The sequence below is a fragment of the Apostichopus japonicus genome, chromosome 13 (genome assembly GCF_037975245.1).
Source record: "Apostichopus japonicus isolate 1M-3 chromosome 13, ASM3797524v1, whole genome shotgun sequence".
Taxonomy (NCBI): Eukaryota; Metazoa; Echinodermata; class Holothuroidea; order Aspidochirotida; family Stichopodidae; genus Apostichopus; species Apostichopus japonicus.
Window position 1 is genome coordinate 4,077,210 of NC_092573.1, and position 20,027 is coordinate 4,097,236.

At 37.0% G+C, this 20,027-nt stretch overlaps 2 protein-coding genes across 2 annotated transcripts in view; one reads left to right on the plus strand and one right to left on the minus strand.

The window, feature by feature from the left end:
- Positions 1–1,354: 1,354 nt before the first annotated feature.
- LOC139978307 (sorting nexin-24-like) lies at positions 1,355–6,683 on the plus strand. The gene is made up of 6 exons (XM_071988380.1): positions 1,355–1,522; positions 2,092–2,175; positions 2,479–2,583; positions 3,016–3,098; positions 4,675–4,707; positions 5,176–6,683. Exons 1-6 carry the CDS (start codon positions 1,460–1,462, stop codon positions 5,324–5,326), a joined length of 519 nt encoding a protein of 172 aa, XP_071844481.1. The 5' UTR covers positions 1,355–1,459; the 3' UTR covers positions 5,327–6,683.
- A 717-nt stretch (positions 6,684–7,400) lies between these two features.
- Positions 7,401–20,027, minus strand: part of LOC139978306 (DNA mismatch repair protein Msh3-like) — a 49,474-nt gene continuing 36,847 nt past the window's right edge. The window contains exons 14-22 of the mRNA XM_071988379.1: positions 19,706–19,770; positions 17,687–17,803; positions 16,782–16,889; positions 15,931–16,048; positions 15,019–15,176; positions 12,657–12,843; positions 11,717–11,840; positions 10,008–10,185; positions 7,401–9,231 (exon numbers count right to left, since the gene is read on the minus strand). Coding sequence (XP_071844480.1) covers positions 9,144–9,231; positions 10,008–10,185; positions 11,717–11,840; positions 12,657–12,843; positions 15,019–15,176; positions 15,931–16,048; positions 16,782–16,889; positions 17,687–17,803; positions 19,706–19,770 — 1,143 coding nt within the window. The 3' untranslated portion in view covers positions 7,401–9,143. The remainder of the gene's footprint in view (positions 9,232–10,007; positions 10,186–11,716; positions 11,841–12,656; positions 12,844–15,018; positions 15,177–15,930; positions 16,049–16,781; positions 16,890–17,686; positions 17,804–19,705; positions 19,771–20,027) is intronic.

Sequence of the window (20,027 nt, forward strand, 5' to 3'; positions counted from 1 at the left end):
ACTTCGTAAAAGATTTGCACCAAGACGGATCGGACATATGGCAAGCCGTTTTACCTTTTATTCGATATTTGATGATATCACCAAATATTCGGTGATATCAGCAAATAATTGTTGATATCATCAAATCATTTGATGATATCATCAAATAATTGCTGATATCAACAATTATTTGCTGATATCACCAAATAATTGTTGATATCAGCAATTCATTTGCTGATATCACCAATTCATTTGCTGATATCACCAATTCATTTGTTGATATCATCAAATAATTGCTGATATCAACAAATAATTGCTGATATCAACAAATATTTACAGATATCAGCAATTATTTGGTGATATCAGCAAATGAATTGGTGATATCAGCAAATCATTTGATGATATCAGCAAATCATTTAATGATATCAGCAATTCGGTTCCTCATATCACTAATTAATTAGTGATATGTCGGAATTGTTGATATCAGCAAATGATTTGCTGATATCATCAATTCAATTGCTGATATCACCAATTCATTTGCTGATATCAGTAAATATTTGCTGATATCACCAATTCATTTGCTGATATCAGCAAATATTTGTTGATATCAGCTATTATTTATTGATATCAGCAATTATTTGGTGATATCAACAAATGAATTGGTGATATCAGCAAATGAATTGCTGATATCAGCAAATGAATTGCTGATATCAACAATTATTTGGTGATATCAGCAAATAATTGTTGATATCAGCAATTATTTGATGATATCATCAGATCATTTGATGATATCAGCAATTAATTGTTGATATCATTAATTATTTGCTGATATCACCAAATATTTGATGATATCATCAAATATCGAATAAAAAGTAAAACGGCTTGCCATACGGACATGGGAACTAACGGCGTAAGAAGGTACTGGTACTTCAGGCCTACGAAATAGTGCTAATATGCTAACGTTAGACATGCTGGCACAGAACAAGTACAGATACATTGGGCTTGCAGCGGGAAATGTCAATGTCTGAATTGTATTTCAAGAACGATTTTTTGTCGAAAAGGATTTTTGACAACTGTGGAACTACTGATTTGGTTCACATGCAGTGCTTGATAAATACACATCCCGCTGCAAGCCCAATGTATCTGTACTTGTTCTGTGCCAGCATGTCTAACGTCAGCATATTAGCACTATTTCGTAGGCCAGTACCTTCTTACGCCGTTAGTTTACATGTCCGATCCGTCTTAGTGCAAATCTTTCACGAAGTCACTAACACTATTCTCGAACTGCTACAGAGAAATATCAGTTTGGAACACATCACATGACCCTCCGTGCATGGTACGCGCGTCCAATTGACATGAATCCTCCAGATTGATTAAACTCGATGATGGATGGTGGCATCAGAAAGTTGGGCTGACTGTAAAAGTGAAAGGCAGGCCGACGAGAACTTCCGGAGAATCGCAGTAAGAGAAGCTGGAGAATATGATTTCTATTTCGATTCCTACTTTCCGGCAAGTTGTCTCTGAGGATGAAAGACCATACACGGTACACACAAATAGCCCGGTTAAAATGAATCCACAGGCTTTGGCTGATGACAGGCTATTGTGCAATCAACCTAAGTCATATTAACGACGAACTTAATTGTAGTTTAACCCAAATCGCTCTGCAACACAGTAAAACCAAGTAACAGTGATTGAAATAGGCAAGGCCTACTGTACACTTCTATCATTTGTCTCAATTTCGCGAAACGAATATAAACATCGCCTGGTATGAAGTTACCACGATGCAATGACATTGGAAAATATTTCATTGGTTGACGGGAAATTTAGCGTATTTCATCATGAAGTTTACATTGCTGCCATGATAAAAGAATAGGCCAACTTGAGAAGAACTTCTTTTGTAAATAGTGGTCATATTTCAGTGGTGCATGATACTGATAGACATTTCAATTGTGTTTAGGCCTACAGTATGTAATGTAGCCTTAGTAATATATCCTTAGGTTTTCTTGCCAAAAAGCACTCAACTACCCAGAGCTGAGAACCTATAATTTATGAAGACATAATCTGTACTTTGAATACACATTTGTTGTTTCTCTTTCTCTCTGCACAATTCAGGCTTACCAGATTCATGTCAAGGTGGCCGGAAAGACGCACATTGTTGAGAAGAGATATCGGGAATTCCACACCTTTCACAAGAAGGTACAGAATCACAAAAGTTTCTCGAGTTAAAGATAAGCTTACTTTCTGAGTGGCTCTCAAAGTATCTAGCCTTGTCTTTCCCAATTACTAATTTGTTTAAGCCAAAAAGCATTTCTGCTCCTGCAGACAGATACATCTACTTTCCAGCCTGTTCTGAGACTCATCTTCAATTTTTCAATGATGAAGACCATGTGGAAAGTCAAAAGAATTAGTTTCTATAAATACTCATTGCATATTTTAGAAGACGGTTAACATTCAATTTGTGTTGTATTGAGCATGTTTGGTCATTTCTATTTCATATAGCTGAGGAAAACGATGGATATACCCGATTTTCCGCCAAAAAAGGTTCTTCAGCTGTCAGCCAAAGGGATTGAACACAGGAGACAGGGATTGGAAAATTACTTCAACGTAAGTTAAGCCCAGTTAAATTTTTGTAGCTGTCACATTTATCATATTTTGCTTGATCAGGAATGAACATTTTATTGCCCAAAAGGCAAAAGTGATTTGATGTATATTTATCTTTGTTTGTATCTGTTAGTGTTATTTGATGGTTAATTACAATACTTCATTTTTTTAACCTTACTAATTCGCAAAAGTGCTGAATATCAACTTAAGCTGAAAAAGGGACAACTTTTTGTTCAAAAGAGAAAAAACAGCAAATTGTGTTCAGTTGAGGGCTTATTGTTTTGGGAATAACTCATAGCCTTTTTGTTTGCAAAGTTTGTGATCTAGAATGTTGCAAACAAGGCCTTATTATATCTGCTTTGCTTTAAGAAATTCAAATTGCTCACTTTCAGCCATAACAAGCAATTAATTTGAGATCTTTTGTTTGTTTTTCAGTCCATCATTTCTTCAGGGTCCATTCCTAAATCCTTCCTTACATTTCTGAGAGTCAAGAACCTGAAGAAATCTGCCAGCTTCGAGTAAGTTCATTTTACTCTTAAAATGCATAGCTTGAAGCCCCTTGAGGCCCCTCAATAACAATGGACTTTCCACATACTTCTCGCAAGAAAGTGAACCATTTATTAACTTTACTCTTCCAATAAACAAGCAGATACAAGAGTAAGAAATGCTTGTTAGAATTGTTCACACATTTGTTAACTCATTTTGGGTAGTAATTCTTCATTTAAAAGTAAATTATGGTTAAAAAAAACTGCCTAAGCGTCTGGTCATATATCGTAAGATTCGGTGCTATTATAGGCCAGTATACGTACTGTGCCGTAGGGTATCGAGGTCTTGCCGCAATTGAAATGCCTACCTTGTGAAATACGAAAACATCTCGGGTATTCATTAATTTGTTGTTGCAATTATTGGTGTTTGCAGTTAGTTTCGAGTTAGTGGATGCAATATTAATCGAATCCACGAAATATAAAGCTTTGGGTATGTCTTATCCTCACTGCCATAATGTAAGGCTTTCAGAAAAGTCACAACTCCACAAAAGCAGATACACAAGTGAAGGGAACACCACGGTAAAAAAAAAGCGCTTGATAGATTCCGTATTCCATATACAAGTTTCAAAATTAAAAAACATTTGAAAACGTTTACCGTCTGAGTACAATATATACATGCCTACAATACATATGGTTCGTAGGTTTTAGTGTGCAATTTACATAGTGTAAGTTACATTGGGCTCTAATAAGGTATTATACAACACTTAATTGTATACTGGTCATTTGATTGGTCAATTGCTCGTTGATTGCATGCAAAATCCGCTCTATTCCACTCTATGAAATAGAACCATGGGTTATACTATTTTGGTAGCACTTTTTTCAATGGTAAGAGAGCAGAGAAACCTGTCTGTTCAAAACATTCTGTTGCATGAGTGCATTTTACCCATCTTAATATAATATGTTGTATAAAACAAATAATGAATGGTTTCCATTCGTGCAATAGTGCAAATATTTCATTCGTTGAAAGATGTAATTTGTTCCATTCAACTCGGCTGCACCTCGTTGAATGGAACATTCCATATTTCAACTCATGAAATATTTGCACTATTGCACGAATGGAAACCATTCATTATTTGTATACTATGGTTCCTGTGTAATATGACCATTTTGTATGTGTTACTAGAACAAATTACTCCGGGCTGTAAAATGCAACTTTGTAATTCTCTGTATCCAGGTCTGCCTGTTACTGTTACTCTGTCTCGTATACTTTGTTGCTTTGGACTGAGACCTGAATATTGCCAAGACTAATATAGAAGATTGGTTAATTACACTTGCTGGTTGTGTTGCCAACGTTATGTTTCCTGATTCGTACCGTCCAAGCATGAAATAGATTGTGACTTTAGGAAGTCATTCGAATATGAGTCTGTTTACCTTTATAATAAAGAGAATGATCAACTCTTCACCTTGGCATGCAATGCTTCTACAACAGATACTAATCAAAACATTACTAAATTGGAGACAAAACATTTATACTTAACAAGCTAGACTGATTAAACACCACAATCCGTCTGCATAATGTAATCTTTCTGTGTTCTTTCTATTAATTCAGCTCCATTGATGAGCTCGGTACAGATTCGGGAAGGTAAGTCAGATTTTGATTGCTGTACAGTATTTAACCTAAATTATGTTTTGCTCGATGGAATACAGCAAACAAGTGAGGAATGTTCCAATAAACAATGTATGTAAATGAAATGTAGAACATAACTTACTGTATGTCATGAAGCTTTTATGAGAAAGAATTCATTTGGGTTTGTTTGTTATCAAAATTAAAGCCTGTTTTGACGCAAGTCATATCAGATACAAATTTTGAAGCATTTAAATGGATGTAAATGGCAACAATGGAAACAGGTCTTCATATCCTACTCCGTAGGACTGATTTTGTTTAAAACCTGGCAATGCTCTGGAAGAAATTAAGGAATGAAGAGAAAATATAAAATATATTCAATTATGAAGAAATTTTTTAAGAATTTGCACAGCTATTTTTTTTGTTGTTGCCTGTATTTTTAAGACTGGGAGAACTAATGACTTAAGTATTCTTTTTGCCCCCCAGTGCATCAAGCCATCAACCAATTCTGGTATTTAAGAGTGACCCTTACCTCCACCCGCCTGTAGGAAAACAAGACATCTTAGTGGAGGGCGTTCTTCATGGGCTCTATGACCATTACCCAGTGGAGCCGGAGACGTCCAGTTCTAGTTCCTGAGAATAACCCTGACATTGCTGTCATGATGATAGTGGATCCTGACTGTAGCTTCACAACAATTGGGAACCTTTCCTCAACAAAAGAAGCTAGAGCAGTTGATTGCCCAACAGTTGGAAGCCACCCTCAACAGAGAAGCTAGAGCAGTTGAATGCCCAATTCCCAAAGCATTTACATCAAAGTACTCTGGACATAGTTCGTGCATTCGATTAGTATCAGTGAACTTTATACCCCGTGAAGCTTGTCAAATGGGAAGAATTTCCACTTTTAGCGAACTCTTGATTTCATCCATGATAGGCAAATCCATTCCATCCATCCATGGTACTTTGGTCAAATTTCCATTGGGTGAGTTATTCAAAGGGGTGCCGCGGTAGTTAACATATCGATCAAAACCTGACCAGTGGGTGCACTGAAAGCTCTGATGGGTGTTTGATCAACTATGTGAATATTGCTGATAATATTTGTCATTATTGAATTCATGAAAATAGCAGCTAGGAAGATAATTTCTAGCTTCTTTTATTGATAATATCCAATGATATTATATCAATTATGTTATTATTTTACATAATTTCAAGGAGCAAAGGGGGTGAGTAGGGGTCATTTAAACACTTCCGGGTGGTGTTATGGGGACAAACACTTCTGAATAGCATTATTAGAATTGTTAATTCATTTTATTTTGGGAAAAGGGTTCCTAATTGTCCCTTGACCAATTTTTTTACCACATGAACATCAGTCTTCGGAGGCTGCTGTTAGAATACATATTTCATTCGTGTGGCAATATTATTAGAGTTATGGTAGTATTAGCTTTTGGTAGTATCATTTTAATATATCTGTAGATATTTCAAACATTTTAGTTCTTTTTCAAGTATTATTTTACCAAGTTTTAAATCACAAAGTGTGGTCAAAATGAAGCACTCTCCACATTATGCTCTCTCTTTGTGTGAGAGCTCACAAGCTTTCTAAAAGAAAGCCTATGTGGAGATTGGTTTGTACATGTTCATAGCTATCTGAAAGAGGGTGACCCGAGAGGGACAAGGCTGACCAGAATTTGTCTGTATTTAATATGGCACAGATATTTGAATGGATGAATGCCATTATTAATGGGTTGCTCAACCAATAAAAAGTTGTAGTTTGCAGATGTGACATTTCTCATGTGCAATAAAATGAAACCATTAGGTAGTGCAATTCAAGACAAGTGTGTTAAGGTAATGTATATATAGAGAGTTGTAAATATTTTTGAGTAATTGAGTTACCACAAAGTTGTACACCATCTATAGTTGAAGTTTATCTAAAGTGTAACAGTTTCTCGTTGTTTATGGTAAATACACATTGATTTTTAGCTTCCAAGAAACTACATTCTGTAATTTTTTTTTTCACATTGTAAGATTTGGATATTGTAAACATTGTATTATTTTAAATGTGTTTATTAGCTTAGTATTAGAAAAGTATTGTTTTGTGTAACTCACATTTTATTACAGAACTATTGTTTTGTTTATAACTAATTTTTGTTAAAGAACAATTTTTTTTGTTTTTGATAACTAACATTTGGTAAAGAATTCATTGTAGTGGACTTGCACAATCGACCCGCTATCAGTTTGGTGATTGGTAGTTCAGTATGTTTTTGTGAAATTCCCTACTTTTTAAATATGTCCGTTTCATGGCTAATTAATGGATATGGGTAGATGATGTAGGTTTACCCTACCCTACCCTTAGCACAAGAACTCCTTTTACTTTGATGTAATGTTGATATGTTCAATCTTCTAACACTGCCAGTATTATATACAGTGGAACAGTTATCGTCAAACAATCCATTCAGATGTTATACCAGTAGATGAAGAGTCATCTAAATGTCACAGCTCTATATTAAACCACCTGAATATAAGTCCAAAATCTCTGAATATTTAGGGGGGATTTAATTGAGAGCGTTGTATTAGTTATTAGGATTTATGACCAGAAGAAATTTTGTTGTATTATAACAATGAATCTACACTATGCCTGCCAAAATAAAATGTGTCTGTTTGTTTGTTCTCTTTTGACTTAAATTTTATGATAAATAATTAAAAGTTCTGCTCCAGTATTAGTAGCTTTCCATCATCTATTGTCTATTTCAATAATGCAAACAGGTCAGCATTTAGTTTTACTACTCCCACCTAATTCCTGCAATCATGACTTCAACAAAGAGTTTACTTTTCAAGTTATTGTATTTACAAGCTTGGGTGTCACATACATGCACAGACACCATCGTATAGATTCCTTTAGCCATAGGCAAGGAATAAAAAAATATATTTCATAAAAAAGTCTCAAAAGTTAGATTGCCCAGTGTCATAGCTTGTGGTAGGCTTTACATGCTTGTTACTGTACCTCTTTGGAAGACTTAAGGTACATAGTATTTGTCCGATACTACTGTAACTTCCAATTCTTTAGAAATCCTCATGTAATTTCATTTCTGGAATTTTTTTTCCGCTGAAATGTGTCTGGAACAGCAAATTGTGGAATTCACATGACCTGTATCAATCCATGAGGCTCCGCTTATTTTACTACTGATGGCAGACGAAATCCACGCAATCCATGAATATGCATTACCACTGACCAGACAACAGCAACTTTCTATATTCAAGCACTTTCGCTCTAAGCAACATGTGGTGGTAACTCCAAAAGCCCCAACTATTATCCCACAGAGTTCAAAACCAGAAAATGGTGGTGAATATCAATCCCAATACACAGAAGACTGTGATGCTTTGTTACATGGTTTGCAGTAACCTCACTAACCTAGCTAAACCTAACCTAGCTAAACCTAACCTAGCTAAACCTAACCTAGCTAAACCTAACCTAGCTAAACCTAACCTAGCTAAACCTAACCTAGCTAAACCTAACCTAGCTAAAGGCTACAATACTCTTTCCTGACAATTTAAGAATAGCATCCTAAGAAATCATATAAAAATTACATCGAAAAATATTTTGATTTGGAAAGCTGCATTGGGCTACTAAATCTAAAAACATCTTTTTTCTTATTATTTTAAAACAAAAGGTACCTCAATTGCTATGAGAATGACCAATCATTTCGGATGCATCAAAATTTAGAAGACGTGCCTCATGTTGACAGTCACCCTGAGGATATCATTTATCACCCAGTAGCGAGAGTTTTCTATATGAATTGTACTTTCTTGTCATGCTTCAAAGCACTCATACTAGCAGTATGAGCAGTATGAATATCCTGTTTATCTATCAGATAAAGGTTAGGAACTGTTCACGCTGTCAGTACCAGTGCTTTGAAGCATGATATCAGAGGACAGTATAGAGTGGCATTAGCATTAGAAACATAAAGGTTAGCAACTGTTCACGCTGTCAGGATATGTGCTTCGAAGCATGATATGGGAGGACAGTTTAGAGGTGTATTAGCATAAGGAAATTGTCCCATCATGATATCTCTGCATATTCATGACGTATGACATAATTTTGATGGAAGCAACATACTTTTATAATGATCAAAATGCATTTGAATAGTGTAAGTGCTAAATAGTGTGAAATTTAATCATCAAAGGCCTTTGACACTGTATCATCATCTCATTATTGGTATTCATGAAAAACCTTATTGGACGGAATATCTTTACATCTGTCACACTGTCATTCACTGCTGAGGTTTCTAAATGCAATTTAAACGACTTCACAGTTATTTGGCAATGTTGCCTAAATTCAAGAGTCACTTTCCACTGATGTGAGTCATCCGCAACAAACCACATTTTACATAAAGTCCCTGGAAGACTAGAAGAGATTATCCATCCCTGATCATCATCTGAAACAAACAACCACCGTTGGCTTGCTACCTCTCTAAGCACGAACCAATCACATCTCTAACTTCACTCTTCTCCTCTGACATCCATAGTCTTAGGAAGTCTTCTCTTCTCATTCTGTGTATTAATATAGGAGGTGAAAAAAACTGATTTTTCTCAGCAGAATGGCATCATGGTCGATATTTTCGTACTTGTTGATGTTCTCTGACATTACCTATGACGTATGATGTCATGTGACTAGTGTCACGTGACTGCTGGTATCATGATAACATGATATAACATTATGAAACATGAGAAATAACACGATGCAATTTAGGAGAACTTCTCATTTAAATAGATTATGCAACATTTTGTAAAGGTAGGGAAAAAAATCAATTTAAAACTTGTTTGAACCTATTTAGCACCAATTCACACAAATCTCTAGGTTATATCTTGTATCGATTATACATTGTATATTAAGTTCAAAGTAACTTGTACCTCTGCAATCATTACATCTCTGTACCAGTATATGAATGTGCAGGAACTATGATATCATTTATCACTACAGTTTTAATATCATTCTCTTTTGTCATACTAAATTGCACATAGTCTAAAGTGACTCAGCAGAATGTGTTCCCATCATTTTGCCAATCTTTAGCCAAACACATCAAGAGTCTGCCAATTAACGTATATTAACAACACTTCGTTTTCATAACTTTGGAACTTATATGATGAATTTAATCAATTAAATTCTCCTTCAGAGTTGCTTACTGCCCTTCTTTCGCCGCCACCCCAACCCCCCCCTCCTCCACTTCTGTTCATCTCCTATTTTCCTCTTCTCTTTTCTAATCATTTCTTCTCTGTCCCATCGTTTCCCCTCTCCACCGTGAAAAATGGTAAAAATTAGAGCAAACCTCTTGGAATGAACCTTGTCTTCCAGTTCTTTTGATTTCTGCGATGCGAGTTCCAGAATTTCTCTCGGTAAATCTGCCATTCGGGCCACGTTGAGTCCATAACTATGAGAAGCTGCTCCTTTCACTAACTGGTATAGAAATGTTAAGGCTGCTAGATTTCCTGCTTCTTCATCGGTTTCTTGAGAGAAGAAAAGATTCATACAGAGGCAAGAAAAAGATTTGATAGAGAGACAATATCTAATGTGTAGGTGTGGAGACCCATTTTGTTTTCCATTTACATTCTGCCCACTATAAAATTTATATAAAGTTTTGTTAATTATCCTCTAAAATGGATAGAAGTACTTAGTTTTACACATCCCTCCCCCCCCCCCCTCCCCTAAAATTTGATCGTGAGAGGGATGCAGGAGGGAGTTCTGCCCTGATTTACTCCTCTGCGTTGTCCGTCAAATAACTAAATGGTTTGTGCAACAAGGGTGAATTTTTTTTTATCATTTTTCATTTTTTTCAAAGTGAAGAATAATATCAATGACCTTTCCAGTAGCCTCAACTAATTGAAGTTTCTATCAAAAGGTATTTTGGAAAGATGAATTAACAAAGAATTTTAATCCAATCCATGCAGAAACGGAGGCAACATTTATGGGGAAAAATAAAGGAATTTCAAAAGTAAGGTAGTTGCAATCAGTTGTTTCAAGATGAAAAGTGATATTAAAACATATAAACCAAATGAAACCTAAAGGCTAAATGAGACACATAGAAATCAATAACCTGCCCCAGCCAAAGCTGATAAGTTAATCCCTCAAGTGAGAAGGGAAAGTAAACCAGATATTTACGAAATGTGAGTGACTTTCAAATGGCTTACGACAATCTTGTATGAATTATGTGAAGTACATTCAGCCACTGCCTTTATGAGCAATGTTCTTGCTCTTCTTTTTTGCATGTGTTGTTGGAATTATCAGGACTAATGAGAAGGGGGGCCCAAGTGTCCCGGAAACAGCCCGGGGACCAAAAGCATTGGGGCCAAACCTTATTATGGGGCCCAAGCCCCTGAGAATATAGTGCATCCTCATTTTCATAATATAAAAGGAGAAATAAAGCTTTTAAAGTGTAGCCTTGAGACAACTTGACCACGAGGCCTGATGTGGTTTTTGACACATCTGGAAGTTTTGATACCTGACAGTAAGGTGTAAAACTGGTAGGTGAAATACAGTGCTGATTTAATGATACATTTTTGAAGGGTATATTAAAGTTTTTGTTACTTGAACCAAGACTTATCCAACACAAACGGAGATTCTTTACACCACACATACTCACAATTGGTAAATGCTGTTACACTGCACGCCAGCTAAAATGTAAGGCACAGACCGAACTAACAACAACATTTGCTAGAAATTATTCAAAAATGTTCAGTACAATCTTGGATATTACAAGACTAGAGTTTCAAACGAGTTTCAAGTTTAAATAGATTGTTATTGCATACAAAATTTCACATATTTTGTGATGAGGAAGAAATTTAAAAGCTTTATTTATTGGCCAGAAGTGGTCCGATCTGAATAGCCAAGTTAAGCAAGTGGCTGACATCTGTAAATGAAATCCAGTGAAAACACTTTGAGGAGAGAGCACTGGAATCTTTTAGATGGAATATTGATCTTAAATCTGCCTTTACCGTGAATAATGAACCCTCCCACACACACAAATCAAGACATATGTACCTTGAATACCTTTGTTATTATCAATGAGGAATGACATGTGGTAGTTGCCAACTGTCCCTGGGTATTGACCTTCCAAGTCTGCCAATGGTGGATAGTGGGTGACAAAGAGGGTCAAGCACTTGATCTATAGAAACAAAAAAGAATTAATTACTGATTTGGTAAATAGCGGGTTGTAAAACGGTCGAGGGGTTTTTTTTTTTAGAGGACAGGGACAAAAAAAAATACTACTCAAAATTTGTGAAGATGCATCACTGATAAATAGGAAGTTAGGTACTTAATCCCATCCCATGAGATCAACCAAACCTTTAACTTACCAAAATGTTACCATGCTGATTAAAGCTAAGGGTTAACGGCAAGGTCAGGACTTGACCCTGGATAGTGGGAAGAGGGTAGGACCTGACCCTGGATAGTGAGAGGGGTAAACCAGACAAATGTTGATATTACAATGTCAATCTTACCAACCACCTGAGAATGTGTGTACAGATTTTCTTCTGTTGATGACAATTTTGAAAGTTGAAAGGGACATTCCAGTGGCTGGAGTTTATTGTTTAGTAAAAATTGCTTGGAATTTATGGCATCGTTAGGTCAAAACCACATACTTAAAGGAGACCCAAATTCGCAAAACTTTGTGAAATTTTACGAAGGCATCTGGAAACAGCAGCCTTAGTGATATCATCATGGTAATGCATTATCTTTGTTTCTCAGCAAGGTTTCTTAATGTACAGCTTCCACAGATGGAAAATAATATTATGGCAAACCGTTTGAACAGTGATGAAATCCTACATGCAGATCATGTAAAGCAAAGACTTCATGTAAGAGTCACAGTGTGTTACACTAATATCTACCTGTGGACTGGTCATAAAACATGCCCCATTTATAAAGATATCATAATTATAATAGCTTTTATGAAACAGAAGGACACAAGACACTGTTTTCATACCTCTGAGATGAGATGCTTGGCAGAAGCATCTGCAATAGCGACACCATCATGGGTGCTTGTTCCTCTTCCTAGCTCATCCATTATCACCAGACTCCTCGGTGTAGCTTCAGCAAGGATGGTGGAGGCTTCCATTAGCTCTACCATGAAGGTGCTCTGATGCTTGAAGATGTTGTCCGATGCGCCCATCCTATCATAAAAGTGAAATGGAATGGAGGTTTTGTAAATCAGATTACTGGTTGTTACCGTAAATGATCACAGCATCTATATGACTATTTATATTGATATGTTACAGTAGTGGTTAATCCTCATATTAAACTTCACCTATGGTATATATGATGCACAAACAATTTTTGCAACAAGAAAACCAAGCATGACATTAAACACAATTGGAATATCAAAGTGGGTCACAGAATCTAAAATATCTGGAGTATTGCAGACAATTTAAGTATTTAAACCAATCCTAGTACTAAAATGGTGGACTAATCTTTTGAACACAGCATCCATCATACTAATGGGTGAACTCACCTTGTGCAAACAGCATCTACTGGACTGACAGATGAACTCACCTTGTGTATGAAGCATCCAACTGATTAGCAGATGACCTCACCTTGTGCAAACAGCATCTACTGGACTGACAGATGGACTCACCTTGTGTACGAAGCATCCAACTGATTAGCAGATGACCTCACCTTATGTATATAACATCTACTGGACTAATGGGTGAACTCACCTTGTGTACATAGCATACATCTGACTTGTGGATGACCTCACCTTATGTATATAAGATCTAGTGGATTACTGGAAGAACTCACCTTATGCATATAACATCTACTGGACTAATGGGTGAACTCACCTTGTGTACATAGCATACATCTGACTTGTGGATGACCTCACCTTATGTATATAACATCTACTGGATTACTGGAAGAACTCACCTTATGCATTTAACATCTACTGGACTAATGGGTGAACTCACCTTGTGTACATAGCATACATCTGACTTGTGGATGACCTCACCTTATGTATATAACATCTACTGGATTACTGGAAGAACTCACCTTATGCATATAACATCTACTGGACTAATGGGTGAACTCACCTTGTGTACATAGCATACATCTGACTTGTGGATGACCTCACCTTATGTATACAACATCTACTGGACTAATGGGTGAACTCACCTTGTGTACATAGCATACATCTGACTTGTGGATGACCTCACCTTATGTATATAACATCTACTGGATTACTGGAAGAACTCACCTAATGCATATAACATCTACTGGACTAATGGGTGAACTCACCTTGTGTACATAGCATACATCTGACTTGTGGATGACCTCACCTTATGTATATAACATCTACTGGATTACTGGAAGAACTCACCTTATGCATATAACATCTACTGGATTAATGGGTGAACTCACCTTGTGTACATAGCATACATCTGACTTGTGGATGACCTCACCTTATGTATATAACATCTACTGGATTACTGGAAGAACTCACCTTATGCATATAACATCTACTGGACTAATGGGTGAACTCACCTTGTGTACATAGCATACATCTGACTAGTGGATGACATTACATTATGCATATAACATCCACTGAAATGATGGACTAATGGATGAACTCACTATAGCATCCTCTTGACTTGACTAATGGATGTAGTTACCATAGCATCCTCTTGCCTAGCGGATGAACTCACCTTTTGTCTATAATATCTACTGGAATAATGGATGAACTCACCATAGCATCTTCCTGTCAAGTGGATGAACTTATCTTATGTATGTAATATCGTCTTGACTAATGGATGAACTCACCATAGCATCCTCTTGCCTAGTGGATGAACTTACTCACCTTTGTATATACAACATCTCCTGGATAAATGGATGAACTCACCATAGCATCCTCTTGCCTAGTGGATGAACTAACTCACCTTTGTATGTATACAACATCTCCTGGATAAATGGATGAACTCACCATAGCATCCTATTGCCTCGTGGATGAACTCACCTTTTGTATATAATATCTACTGGAATAATGGATGAACTCACCATAGCATCTTCCTGTCAAGTGGATGAACTTACCTTATGTATGTAATATCGTCTTGACCAATGGATGAACTCACCATAGCATCCTCTTGCCTAGTGGATGAACTTACTCACCTTTGTAACATCTCCTGGATAAATGGATGAACTCACCATAGCATCCTCTTGCCTAGTGGATGAACTAACTCACCTTTGTATGTATACAACATCTCCTGGATAAATGGATGAACTCACCATAGCATCCTATTGCCTAGTGGATGAACTCACCTTATGCATATATCATCTACTGGACTAATGGATGAACTCACCTTATGTATACAGCATCAACAGGTGTAATGGATGCACTCTCTGCTGGTACATAACTCCCCAACTGTGCAAGTATTACAATCAACGCCACTTGCTTCAAATATGAGCTCTTACCGCCCATATTCGGTCCTGAGATACAAAGGAACCTTTCTTTGTCTGCCTGATGAGGAGAAAAAAACAGGAAATCCAACAAAATAGAAAAACAAAGAGGATGAAAAATGAATATACCTCACTGACTTTGGTTAATAGTTTAAATTAATTAACAGATTTTTTTTTCTTTAAACACCAATCAATGATTGTTATTGGTTAACCTTGAATTCATTACCTCCTGGTTTATCATCCAATCAGCGTTCACCATCAACTTTAGAGAATGATCGTAGTCAGCTCAAAAAACCAAACCAAACCAAAAACCTCAAAAACCTGTACCTTTAGTGACAAGTTATCAACAATTTTAAACTAACTAAAATCAAGAAGAATCCTCATACAAATCATAACTTGAGAATGGTATCTTTTAGTCTGACGCCTTATAATGTCGGAGTAGCTGAATAAACAAGTCTTTCTTCATCGTTTATACAACTACTCTTAAAGTTTCTTGTTAATAAAGTTCAAGTCAACTAAGAGTTTAACACGCTGAACTATTTCATGCATGTCCTTTTCTTGCTCTGTTGAACAATGCTGTGACCTAGAATAACGTAAACATGATTTTCAGTGTTAATCACTTTGAACTATCTTTTCACTCTCCCTACAGACATGATAAATGCTTGCCCAGATACTTTCACTTTTCTTTCCTTCTGCAAAATTTCAAAATATGATTACTGTACTCTATAAGTCTAGTTTCTTTTCTGTTCATGTTTGTTTAAAAATCAAAACTGATATAAATATAAAGACAAAATTGACTGTAAACTGTCTGTTACCTCCAAGTGTGTACTGTTCGGCACATATTGCCCGCCTTCCCCGAGTAAGGAGCTGACCACAGGATGCCGACCGTTCTCGATGTGAATGGTTGCTATGGAGCTGTCTAAGATTTCAGGTCTGAAGAAATAATAATACAGTCATGAATATTCATAATGTACTACAAGAACAACCTGAAACATTCTTTTGATTACTTAAAGGGAAAAAGTTTTGAAACTAAAATATCAGTTTTAGGAAAGAAAAGTGAAGACATTCTATCAACTATTTTCATATGCAGGAAGATAAAACTAGCATCAAACTAGGCTTTGAGTTTATTTTTTTGTTCTCAGAAGTCGTTCAATATTAAAAGATCCCATAATAATGTAAGTCATTAGCTGGGCTAACCAAATTTCATTTCAAACGATAAAGAAAGGTCATAAGATAATCAACTTACTTTTAAATGTGCCGAAAAAGTAAGATGATTATGTTCATGTATTAAAATGGTGGGGATCGAATCCAATTTATAAATTACTTCCTCGCTAAAGAGTCATACGTCTAATAAAATCTAGCACGTTTTCCTAGTGTTATCAACTGCAGTCTTCATGTGAGTAACACTGGCTAGGTTTGAAAGCAACAAAGTGAATCATCTCTTATAACATGTACTTCTCTCTGTAATTTGAAAAAAACTATTTGCATGTTTAAGGAACATGCAGTAGATAATTCTACTGATAATTGACAAAAAGTAAAATAATCAAAAAGCTTGAATAAATCTATATATATATATATATATATATATATATATATATATATATATATATATATATATATATATATATATATATATATATATATATAACCGAGCTATGTCACATACCTACAAAAGCCATTCTGTTTAGCAACTTCTGACAGAGATAGCAGGCAGTCAAATTTGGCAAGGTGTTTGACGGCTTGACGATACAGAACAAATTGCTCTCCAAAGCCACTGCAGAAACAACAGGTTGAGATATTAGTCTATAGTATACATCAGGGGTTCTCCATATGTGTTCTCCACAGGCCAACTCTGGAGTGCCAAAGGTCTTCCATCCAGCCCTCAAAATCATATCTGTTTACAAGTTTGCCTTATAAGCTGGATATGCAGCCCCTGAAGGCCTTAGAATTGTTCACACTTCTGTCCTACCCTGTAAATAGCTCAATCCAGTAGGTAAGATAAAGGCTGAGATTTTGATTCTATCTGGTCCTTTTGCTCATCTCTATGTGTTTTCTCTGGCCTCTGGGAGAAAACTAATTGAGCACCCCTGATATATACCTTTGGAACCTTTCCCTGTTCATGATATTCCACAACATTTTGAGGGGGATTTAATGGAATAAGATGGTTTAAAGATGATTTAAAGAGAATGCTGACTTTCTTTCGTAACTTTTCCATTTATGTATGGGTATAATTAAAACAAAATGCTCAAAACTGGTGGATTCCTAACAGAAGTTTTCAGCGACAATTTACGACAAATCTATCGACAATCGTGAGAAAGTATTATTAAAATAAAATGATATTATAATGTGTGTAAAGTGTGGTGTGGCAGCTGACCATTAAAGACACCCAAAAAACAAGTGGTTAATGAGGTCAAAGTACTACCTGGATAACTAATGTGGTATGGCATTGGTTTGGCATTGGGTCTTGTATTCCTCAAGTCACCGGTTTGAGATCTGATCTGTTACAGTCAAACAATATTTGCCCTTACGAAAAATGCACAAGAACAAAATAATAATGAAACATAAACTTACTCAAGATATTGAAGCCAAGCTTGCTGGCAGGTTAGAACAAGCTTCTCTCTGGCTACACAGAGCTCTTTGAATGTTTCTTCCACATATGGAGGCCTATATCTGGACACTCGTCTGGTTCTGACAAAAGGAAGAAAAACAATAGAAGAAATATAAAAGAAGAATGCAGTTGCTTAAAAGCTTACAAATTCTGCTGCAGCGGCAGAACCACAGTTCTGAAACTTGAGGAGATACTGGAGGATAAACTAGAGGAGATACTGGAGGATAAACTTGAGGAGATACTGGAGGAGTAACTGGAGGAGACACTGGACGATAAACTGGAGGATAAACTGGAGGAGATACTGGAGGATAAACTGGAGGAGATACTGGAGGAGATACTGGAGGATAAACTAGAGGAGATACTGGAGGATAAACTAGAGGAGATACTGGAGGAGACACTGGACGATAAACTGGAGGATAAACTGGAGGAGATACTGGAGGATAAACTGGAGGATAAACTAGAGGAGATACTGGAGGATAAACTAGAGGAGATACTGGAGGAGTAACTGGAGGAGACACTGGAGGAGACACTGGAGGATAAACTTGAGGAGATACTGGAGGAGATACTGGAGGATAAACTGGAGGAGATACTGGAGGAGATACTGGAGGATAAACTGGAGGAGATACTGGAGGATAAACTGGAGGAGATACTGAAGGAGTAACTGGAGGACAAACTGGAGGAGATACTGGAGGATAAACTGGAAGATAAACTAGAGGAGGTACTGGAGGATAAACTAGAGGAGATACTGGAGAAGTAACTGGAGGAGACACTGGAGGATAAACTAGAGGATAAACTGGAGGAGATACTGGAGGATAAACTGGAGGATAAACTGGAGGAGATACTGGAGGATAAACTGGAGGATAAACTAGAGGAGATACTGGAGGATAAACTAGAGGAGATACTGGAGGAGTAACTGGAGGAGACACTGGAGGATAAACTGGAGGACAAACTTGAGGAGATACTGGAGGATAAACTAGAGGAGATACTGGAGGAGATACTGGAGGATAAACTGGAGGACAAACTGGAGGAGATACTGGAGGATAAACTGGAGGATAAACTGGAGGAGATACTGGAGGATAAACTAGAGGATAAACTGGAGGAGATACTGGAGGATAAACTAGAGGAGATACTGGAGGAGATACTGGAGGAGACACTGGAGGATAAACTGAAGGACAAACTTGAGGAGATACTGGAGGAGTAACTGGAGGAGACACTGGAGGATAAACTGGAGGACAAACTTGAGGAGATACTGGAGGATAAACTGGAGGATAAACTGGAGGAGATACTGGAGGATAAACTAGAGGAGATACTGGAGGAGAAACTTGAGGAGATACTGGAGGATAAACTGGAGGACAAACTTGAGGAGATACTGGAGGATAAACTAGAGGAGATACTGGAGGAGATACTGGAGGATAAACTGGAGGACAAACTGGAGGAGATACTGGAGGATAAACTGGAGGATAAACTCGAGGAGATACTGGAGGATAAACTAGAGGATAAACTGGAGGAGATACTGGAGGATAAACTAGAGGAGATACTGGAGGAGATACTGGAGGAGACACTGGAGGATAAACTGGAGGACAAACTTGAGGAGATACTGGAGGAGTAACTGGAGGAGACACTGGAGGATAAACTGGAGGACAAACTTGAGGAGATACTGGAGGATAAACTGGAGGATAAACTGGAGGAGATACTGGAGGATAAACTAGAGGAGATACTGGAGGAGAAACTAGAGGAGATACTGGAGGATAAACTGGAGGACAAACTAGAGGAGATACTGGAGGATAAACTAGAGGAGATACTGGAGGATAAACTGGAGGAGAAACTTGAGGAGATACTGGAGGGTAAACTGGAGGAAAAACTTGAGGAGAGACTGGAGGATGTCTGGATGGAGAGCAATGATACAAACAAACTTGATGTGAACTGTTGGCATAAATGTTATGAGGACTAGAAGTTTGAGATGAGAAGAAAGAGCAACTTACGAATTAATCCTTATCCAATCCTCGGGAACGAGATCTATCGAGGAATGCTTTACCTCTATCAAGTACTGGAGGGAAGAATATGAGAATGAAATCCATCAAGCAGCCACAGTCTGTTTTTGAATGTCATGTGATAACTATCTTAGTCACTAGATAGGTACTATACCACAATCAGAGTAGTCTGAATCCACCACCTTAATAGTTAATCGTCGGATAACACTCCTAATTGGGCCGGCTGAAGTGACTATTTTGGCATGCATTTCTAGTCATCGTCATTATCTTTGATGCTTGGATGTTGAAAGAGGATAAAATAAACTACTGATGG